General features: G+C 39.8%; 1 protein-coding gene across 1 annotated transcript; it reads right to left on the bottom strand.

Moving 5' to 3' along the window:
- Positions 1–1,182: 1,182 nt before the first annotated feature.
- Positions 1,183–9,024, bottom strand: LOC116366886 (zinc finger protein 22-like). The gene is made up of 2 exons (XM_031818747.1): positions 8,524–9,024; positions 1,183–2,150 (listed from the first exon to the last, which is right to left on the bottom strand). The coding sequence occupies exons 1-2, from the start codon at positions 8,852–8,854 to the stop codon at positions 1,690–1,692; spliced, it is 792 nt and encodes a 263-aa protein (XP_031674607.1). The 5' UTR covers positions 8,855–9,024; the 3' UTR covers positions 1,183–1,689.
- Between the last annotated feature and the right edge of the window lie 974 nt (positions 9,025–9,998).

Raw genomic sequence — 9,998 nt, forward strand, 5'->3', positions numbered from 1 at the left:
ACTATGTTAAAATAGTGCATGTGTTTACATACCCTACATTACTCATCTCATATGTATATCTATATACTGTACTCTATATCATCTACTGCATCTTTATGTAATACATGTATCACTAGCCACTCTAAACTATGCCATTTTGTTTACATACCCTACATTACTCATCTCATATGTATATACTGTACTCGATACCATCTACTGCATCTTGCCTATGCCGTTCTGTACCATCACTCATTCATATATCTTTATGTACATATTCTTTATCCCTTTACACTTGTGTGTACAAGGTAGTAGTTGTGGAAGTGTTAGGTTAGATTATTACTGCATTGTCAGAACTAGAAGCACAAGCATTTTAGCTTCCACAACTCTCATCCCCTTGGAAAAAAAAAAAAAAAAAAACTCTCCAACGAGTCTCCAATACGGAAAAATCGTGCAGTCAAAATAAATTGTGATCCATGGCAACGCACTGGCTAAACGCAAAACTGGTTGACTGCCCACCCTTGAGACAATCAGCAACCAACTCCTGCGATATCCGTAGTAACTTTCCACCTTAATTCTCGCTCTCTTTTCAGGGTTCACTCAATAGTCATGTTGTTGGATCGGGCCCAGTCCCCAATGTCATGCATTTGGGTTAGCACATTGGGAATGAATCCTGATATTCTAAAAGCAGGGCAACATTGTCAATATAATTGTACCCAAAAATGGTCAGCTGGTTGCATAAATAATTATGATTACTAAATGTTAAATATGAAAATCAAACCCAAATGTACACCCATTTGTTAATATGTATTGGCAATACTTCACTTAAATGGTGAGGCATGGAATAATAAAACATGTTTATTTTGTCAGGCTGAATGTTTGAAATATGAGGTGATTTCAGTCATGCTTCTTCAGTAGTGGAATAAAGACAATTAGCATTTGAATGTTGTCAAGAAATACTGGAGTGATGTCAGATTGTGAATAAAATTTATTATAGACCAATTTATTATACTGCTTTCATGTGTGAAAATACAAACATCTGCAACAATTATTATATTACATGTATTTTTTAAACAAGCAGCTTTTTCAACTAGTAGAAAACCGCTGGCTACATTTTGAAGTGCTGCATTTTGTAACACAGCTCCTTTGTTGTTACTCACTTTTTGTTAAATAATACTCTTTCAATTCAGCGCCTGGATTTTCCCCTGAGGCTAATATCCATATCATGCTGCAATCAATTGAACAGGGTAAACGATAAGGTAGAACATCATTAAAATACTCCTACTACAATGTTAAAACATCCTACATTGTGACATCATTAAAACACTCCTACTACAATGTTAATTTGCGACATTATTTCAGTGATATGAAACAACTTCTTCATGTATGTATTTTCTGATGTTTGATCAGAGATCTTTTATCAGAGTATCTCTTCCCACATTGATCACAGATATAAGGCTTCTCTCCTGTGTGTGTCCTTTGGTGTGAAGTCAGGTGGCTAGATTTAACAAAACTCCTCCCACATTGATCACAGCTATAAGGTTTCTCTCCTGTGTGTGTTCTCTGGTGTACTGTCAGATTGCTAGATTGAACAAAACTCCTCCCACATTGATCACAGCTATAAGGTTTCTCTCCTGTGTGTGTTCTCTGGTGTAATGTCAGATGGCTGGATGTAGTAAAAGTCCTCCCACATTGACCACAGCTATAAGGTTTCTATCCTGTGTGTGTTCTCTGGTGTGAAGTCAGCTGGCTAGATTGAACAAAACTCCTCCCACATTGATCACAGCTATAAGGTTTCTCTCCTGTGTGTGTTCTCTGGTGTACTGTCAGATGGCTAGATGTAGAAAAAGTCCTCCCACATTGACCACAGCTAAAAGGTTTCTCTCCTGTGTGTGTTCTCTGGTGTAATGTCAGACTGCTAGATGTGGTAAAACTCCTCCCACATTGACCACATCTATAAGGTTTCTCTCCTGTGTGTGTTCTCTGGTGTATTTTAAGTTCTGATGAATATTTGCAACCTTTCCCACAGTCAGAGCAGCAATGAGATTTCTTCCCTGTGGGTCTCTGCTGGTGTTTCTTGAGGTGTTTTGAAGTGGAGAGACTATTCTCTGCCCTGTCAGCATCAGGAGGTTGTTGAGAACCCCCAGAGGATCCACAATAGTCACATCTCTCTCCTGTGTGAACAAAAAGTCAGACGGGTGGTTTAAGGCCCACAACAGCAAAAATACACTGTAAAAAGGTGATGCCAACAGCGTAGCCATTATGTTGTAAAAACAATGATTTCAAATAATTAACATTCATTACAGACATTTGTCTTAAGACAGTCAAGTGAACAACAATAGTCATATTTTGTCTGGTTTTCCCATTAGTAGTAACATCGACGATTTTATGCAAGAAATACGATTTAAAAATTGTTGAAATCCTAAGAAGTGTGCCAGACAACTTTTGGTCTCCAATATAGGCACTTTTCTGTAGGTCTATGTTGTTGTTAGGTGAAGTTATGGGTCCTACAGTAAGTCTATGGTATAACTAGCGGTTTCCGCATTAGCATGGAGGAGTTTCTGCAACCAAATTGCATTTTAGTGAACAGAGAGCAGAGAGTGATGCACCTATTTGGGGATGTCTGATAGTATTTACGCACCACCACTAATGATTTGTGACGCTGCACGCACTTACGAAATTGCTTAATCCAGTTACTAATAAGCATGCACCCATTAAGAAAATGACTGTACAAACTGTTAATCCCAGTAGAATGATTAGGAATTGAAAAATGGCATGGTTGAGAAGGATGAGGCAATAGGAATGGCAAATAAGTCTGGCTGTACAACCGATTGGCAAACGTCCTGCAAATTGAGAAATCATGTGACAAACTGAATAAAAAGACAATGAAACAAAGATAAATGACAAAGAATGATAGTAAAAAAGCTTTTGAGAACTTAACATACAATGTTGGGGGAGAATGAGCCATCTAATGCAGTGAATTTATCACAAAGCCCACTACTTTTATGATTTTTTTCATTGGCAAAATTAGCAAACGTAGGCATGTCATAACAGCAACAAACTCTGACAATACACTTCCAAGTATATCTGACCAAATTATGAAAGACAAGCATTGTAATTTAGAATCCCGTAAAGTCAGTGTGGACCCCACCGGAGTCTGACAATCTAGCTAGAAACTTACTGAGGATAATCGCGGACGATATTGCCACTCCTATTTTCTGGATCTTTAATTTAAGCCTACTAGAGAGCGTGTGCCCTCAGGCCTGGAGGGAAGCTAAAGTCATTTGACATGCGCTATGCTCTGCATAGTTAGCTCCAGGAAAACAATGGCACTTATTCAGCCATTCTGTGACCAAAAACAAGCTACATATGGACAGTACCAAAATAAACTGAATCTGGAAATGACAAAGCGCCTCTTAACCTAGCTGGAAATGGGACAAACGGACCCCTTCTGTGGAAATAGACTGGGACGATATCTAATCAAATCTAATTCCCAAGAACGGGGTTCATACAAACCACAGAGACTGTGTGGGATAATAACATGGCCGTGTCCAACTCTGCTTGTTCCCTCGACTCAGCTACCAACCAGCAATCTCCAACAGGGCCCTTTATCTGTATCAATAGACACTTCATAGTGAGCTACAGGTAGGAATCAGCAATGAATCCCAATAATGAGCCAACATGGGAGGGGTAACAAATCTTTGTGGACAAATCTCAACGTATTACTGCTACCCTGGGGAGATTGCTATACCCCTTGAACATCGGCTCCAACCCTCGTCGGATGTGGCAGGCTTGCCACATCAAACTACAAAGGGAAGCACAGCCGATAGCTGCCCAGTGACACAAGCCTACAAGACGAGCTAAATAACTTCTATGCTCACGTCGAGGTAAGTAACACTGAAACATGCATGAGAGGATCAGCTGTTTCGGAAGACTTTGTGATCAACACCATTAACCCAGAAACCCTAGACCCACTCCAATTTGCATACCGCCCCAACAGATCCACAGATGATGCAATCTATATTGCACTCCACACTGCCCTTTCCCACCTGGACAAAAAGGAACACCTATGTGAGAATGCTGTTCATTGACTACAGCTCAGCGTCCAACACCATAGTTCTTCAAAGCGCATCACTAAGCGAAGGACCCTGGAACTAAACACTGAGCACGCCCCAATTCTCATCGAAGGGGTTGTAGTGGAGCAGGTTGAGAGCTTGAAGTTCCTTGGTATCCACATCCTTGTTGTCCACATTATAGGCTTAGTTAACTGGTGAACTGTTGAAATCATGGAAACAAAGACGATTCTAATTCTAGATTTGGAATAGAATGTGAAGCAACTTTAACATATTGTTGTTTGACATAACAAATTAATAAACCAGGGAGGAATTACTGACAGAGTAGGAGCATGGTGGAGACATCCAAGAGAGGAAAATCCGGAAGGGAAATGACAGCAAGTAGTGCAGACGAAAGGGTTAACAAGTTGGTGAAGAAACAGATATGCTGGAATGAAAACAATATAGGTGCTACTTTGAGAACACAAACTCACATCTTTCACAGCACAGAGAGAGGGAGTCCGGGGGATGACTGGAGGAGCAATGGAGGAAGCATTGAGGGATTATCTCGGCGTGAGTACAGTTGGTTAGACTGAGTGGACGATGGTGAAGAACAGTAGAGTGAAAAGGGCTAAAGTTGGTAATGAACAGCAGTTTAGGGTCAGAGTGGGAATCAGCAAGGATGTTTTTGTGGGTGACCTGTTAACGGTCTCAAAGATGGTGAAGGATGAATTGGGTAAAGTGGAATCGGTTTGAGTGACCAGGAGTGGTATGATGCCGATTGTGGGTCAACAGCGCAAAAGGAGAAAGCTTTGTGTTATTTAGGTTAAACATTTCAGGTAGGTGGATTAAAATGAATGATAGACGGAAGGTTTTACTGTGGTTTGGTGAAGTGGTTCTCCCATCTGATGTAAAACCTGGGTAAGTGAGATATACAGAAGCCGCTGCAGTGTTACAATTGTAAAAAAGGTTGGACATGTGGCAAGTGCTTGTCGAAGGAATAAATATGTCATAGTCAGATGAAGCATGTTGTAATTGTGTAATTGTGATGGGAATCACGTTCCAGAGTTCCCGGAGTGCCCTGTACGGATGAAGGAGGTTGTAGTAGCTATGATGTTTAGGTCCATCCAGCAGGTGTCCTACGTGGAGGCAGTGAAAATAGCCGAAGGAGTAGAGAGGAGAAGGTAGTTCATGTCCCACAGTCTGCAGTGAAGCCATGCAGGAGAAGGATCCCAACAGACAAATAGTGAAAGAGGTGGACTTTGTTGTGTTTATAGAGCAAGTGATAAAATGCATTAATAAATTATTAGTAATCCAAAACTAGCAATTTCCAAAATTGTGTTTGCATTGCCCTCAATGCCGCAGTGATAAATTGCATTAATAATAAACTAATAAAACATCTAAGAAGCTTGACATCATTGTGAAGGCGGCAAATGTATTTCTGGATCTCCAGGACTTCACAGACAAAATGTTACAGGGAATACTGAATGAAGAAGTCCCCCCTCCCAGGTTCCTGAACCTGTGTAGGGATCTGAATAGTACAATTTTTGTTTGAAATTCAGGGCAATGGAGTGAACTTGGTAAGTGTTAATTTAAAACGTAATTAGTATGATTTGTTAATCCCATTTTTTTTGCAAACCCGTACAGTGGGTGGCAGCAATACACCTGATGAGTGTAGTCTGACTATAAACCTCAGAGAAGAAGACATGGTAGGAACCAAAGTGTTGGTCATTGTTTCCAGTTGAGCCTAATTAGATGTTACATTACATGTTGTTTTCTTACTTCATGTAGCCTGCTAGCTAACCAACATCTTCATACTTCGCTTACTCCTTTCTGATAGGATACCGCTGCACAAACATGCTTATCTAGGCCTACACCAGCACTGGTACCAGGCAGTATTAGCTAGCTATATTTGCTCTGACATTTAGCAAGCTAGCTAGCCCGCTAACTAGCGATTAGCAGCTAACATTTTTCGAGCAACACCTTGCTAAGAAAATACTATATTTCACCTTTAATGTAATGGCATGAAAATAATTGCTGGAATATTATACAATGACTTATCAACAGCTCTAACAATTTGACCCCCACAGGAAATCTACACTGGCGGTTATAGAAAGACCCATTTACTATATAACCACTGATTCTTGAAGAATGTGCCTTAAATGTTTCAACCGTATTACCCCACCAGAAACCAAAACATAAGCTTGTATAACGCCACTGTTTGTAAACTATTACTATATGGCTGAGGAGTAGGGTCGATCCAAGCGTTCTGACCTCGCAATGACAGTAAAGCACCCAAGCTAACTGGCTAACGTTGGATAGCTTGCTAGACAAATCAGAGAAAACATCACTCTTGCCCTAGCAGAGCTGAATAGGCTGTTTTCATGTTATCCAGAGTGTTGGTGACTAACTGTGCTGCTGGCAACAGTTTAATTTGAGCTTTTTTGCAGATGTTTACTGACACCGGCCATAGTCAACAAGTTATTAAATTCATCAGTTATTCTGCTCTCTAATCAAGTCAATAAACATTGGGTAGTTAGTTAAAATATAGTTACTATACTGGCAAGTTTGATGTATAAGTAGCCAACTAACGTTAGGTAGCTAGTTAACATACCGATACATACTGCTGTAAAGATATGCTATGTGTTTTGTAAGGATAGTGTAGCTAACATAACGTGTAACGTAACTATTTGAAAAGTCATTACTTTATTACATTGCTCAACATTTGTCATAATTATTTAACCTCTAGTGACACCCCATCCCGTGAACGGGACCGTTGTCATCATCTGACACTAATTAGCATAACACAACGGACATAAATCTTCCTAGAAAATATTCCAATTCTTGAAAATCACAAGTGAAATATATTGGAACACAGCTTAGCCTTTTGTTAATCACCCTGTCATCTCAGATTTTCAAAATATGCTTTACAGCCAAAGCTAGACAAGCATTTGTGTACGTTTATCGATAGCCTAGCATAGCATTATGCCTTGCTAGCAGCAGGCAACCTTGTCACGAATATCAGAAAAGCAATCAAATTAAATCGTTTACCTTTGATGAACTTCGGATGTTTTCATTCACGAGACTCCCAGGTAGATAGCCAAAGTTAATTTTTTCCCAAAATATTATTTTTGTAGACGAAATAGCTCCATTTGTTCTTCACGTTTGGCTGAGAAATCGACCGGAAATTGCGGTCACGACAACGCCGAAAAATATTCCAAATTAGCTTCATAATATCGACAGAAACATGGCAAACGTTGTTTATAATCAATCCTCAATGTGTTTTTCAAATATCTATTTGATAATATATCAACCGGGACAATTGGTTTCTCAGTAGAAGCAATTGGAATAATGGCTACCTCTATTTTACGCGATCATTTCTCAGGGAGCATCAGGTGACCACTTGCGCAATGAAGCGGGTATTTCTCATCATAAATGCGTAAAACTATGTCACAATGCTGTAGACACCTTGGGGAATACGTAGAAAGCGTAATCTGGTTGATAGGGCATTCACAGCTCAATAGGGATGCATCGGAACGCAGGGCTTTCAAAAGATGAGTCACTTCCGGATTGGATTTTTCTCAGGCTTTCGCCTGTAACATCAGTTCTGTTATACTCAGACAATATTTTTTACAGTTTTGGAAACTTTAGAGTGTGTTCTATGCTAAGCTGTCAATTATATGCATATTCTAGCATCTTGTCCTGACAAAATATCCCGTTTAATTTGGGAATGTTATTTTTCCAAAAATGAAAATACTGCCCCCTAGTACCAACAGGTTTTTAAAGCAGTTCATTTGTATCCGCTCTCGTTGGACTTTGGCTGAATATTTTCCTCCATTTTCTTCAACTTTGAAATCGATGTGAAGTCACACCCATTTCCTGAAGAATTGCATTATGGGCCGTAAAGTACTGCGTGTATATTTCATATTTTGGTGAATTTATTACGACATCCGGGAACTTTTGGCATACTAACTACATCATACTATAATAAGCAAACTATATACTCAATTAACATCACAAATAGTACGGTTAGTATGAATATTCTAACACACCTTTAAAAAAGCCACACAATATTCAATCAACCAATCTGCAATTCAACCTTTAACAATGCTGTAATTACACCATTATTTTGGTAATAAGATGGATGGGGCTGGAGAAATGTAACTACTCTCAAATTCATAGACAGACCTATGGATGCAAGGACTGACCATCCATGATATCAACATTATAGTTTTAACCATGTTGAGGCTATACAGTGTTGGTTTACATTGTTTCTAAACATTGGAGTAAAAAAAGCTTATTTGGGGTTCTGATGGGGTACAACATTTGAACTAAGCTCATGAGGCATGTGTTATATTCTTAAAGAATCAATGCCTATAAATAAATAATTTAAAAGTCAAAATATGGATGTAGCAATTGCAAATTTCCCCTTTAACACCACACATCAGTTCAAAAACCGCAGAGTTTGTGCTTCTGTTTTTAAGACAGTACTTACTCGTGTTAATCAGGGCCCCTTCATCGTTAGAACCATCGGACGCCTTAAGATGCGCTTGGGAAACCTGGCCCAGATATCCAGTTTCCTCCTCTTCTTCATTTTTCGATGTGCCAGTCACTTCCCCCTCCTCTTCTTTCACTGTAACGTCGCCGTCCTCCTCTTTGACTCTGAACGAGTCTTCCTCTTCTTTAACTGAGAGCTCTTTCTCTTCGTCTTTCACGGTAACAGCCTCAACCTCTACTTGTTTTTGTATTGTAACAGCCTCCTCTTCCACGAGAGCGTCTTTCTCCATCCAGCAGGCAGACCACCTCTTCTTCATCATCATCATCATGAACGGGGTTAAGTTTGAGACTGGAGCTATGAGGCATGTACTGAAGTCGCTAAGCGGTATAATTCAAAGCAGTGTCCCTTTATCAGCAGCACGTGATCAATGACGTCTGAAGAATCATTTCGTCGAACACCTGATTGGTTTGGTGTTGGGCTCGTTCGACTTTGCAGCCGACAGTGCAGGTGACTGCTGACTGAATAATTTACAAATCACCTTGCGCCATAAATAACTACTCCTTATTATTTATAAATCAGTCAGTCAGTCACCGTTTACCCACAATGCAGCATGGATTTGATGCTCTCGATCAAGGCCCGTGGTTTCGTAGAAGACATGAAGGCTACGCTGCTACGGTGTGGGAGGTCATCTTTCAAAATGTGGCTTTTCTAAATTCTGTGTCGCTCAAAGCCTTGAGTAATGAACCTTTTTTTTTAAAACAATTATCTGGAAAGAGCCAATGCTTCAGGAAGCTTTGTTTCCCCATCACTACTTTTCAGCATGTTTTCTGTGAATTCGACTACGGGAGTTTTGTAACTTTTTCCACCTTGGCTTACTGTTCGTTGGGTTATAATTGGTCTCCGGTAGTTGGTCTCACCGACCATAACCGTGCTGGTTGGTTATGCTGTTTAGGCAAATAGCTAGTTGGCTAAATAGCAAACGTTAGCTGGCTGTCTAAGATAACTGCATGTAGCTAATATTCTTTGATTGGTTAGATGGCATTATGTATTTCCAAAACGTTGGTTTACTTTAATCACTCAAGTCATGAGTGCAAACGATTGGTTTAATTTAAAGTTATACATTTTAAGTTATTTCTGTTGTAGTTAACATCATAGTTAAGGATTGGTTGATTTCCAGTTTTTAATGATTTTATTTATATACCCCTTCATACATCAGCTGATATCTGAAAGTGCTGTACAGAAACCCAGCCTAAAACCCCAAACAGCAAGCAATGCAGGTGTAGAAGCAAGGTAGCTAGGAAAAACTCCCTAGAAAGGCCAAAACCTAGGAAGAAACCTAGAGAGGAACCAGGCTATGTGGGGTGGCCAGTCCTCTTCTGGCTGTGCCGGGTGGAGATTATAACAGAACATGGCCAAGATGTTCAAATGTTCATAAATGACCAGCATGGACCAATAATAATAAGGCAGAACAG

This window comes from Oncorhynchus kisutch, unplaced genomic scaffold (assembly GCF_002021735.2).
Source record: "Oncorhynchus kisutch isolate 150728-3 unplaced genomic scaffold, Okis_V2 scaffold1605, whole genome shotgun sequence".
NCBI classification, from domain to species: domain Eukaryota; kingdom Metazoa; phylum Chordata; class Actinopteri; order Salmoniformes; family Salmonidae; genus Oncorhynchus; species Oncorhynchus kisutch.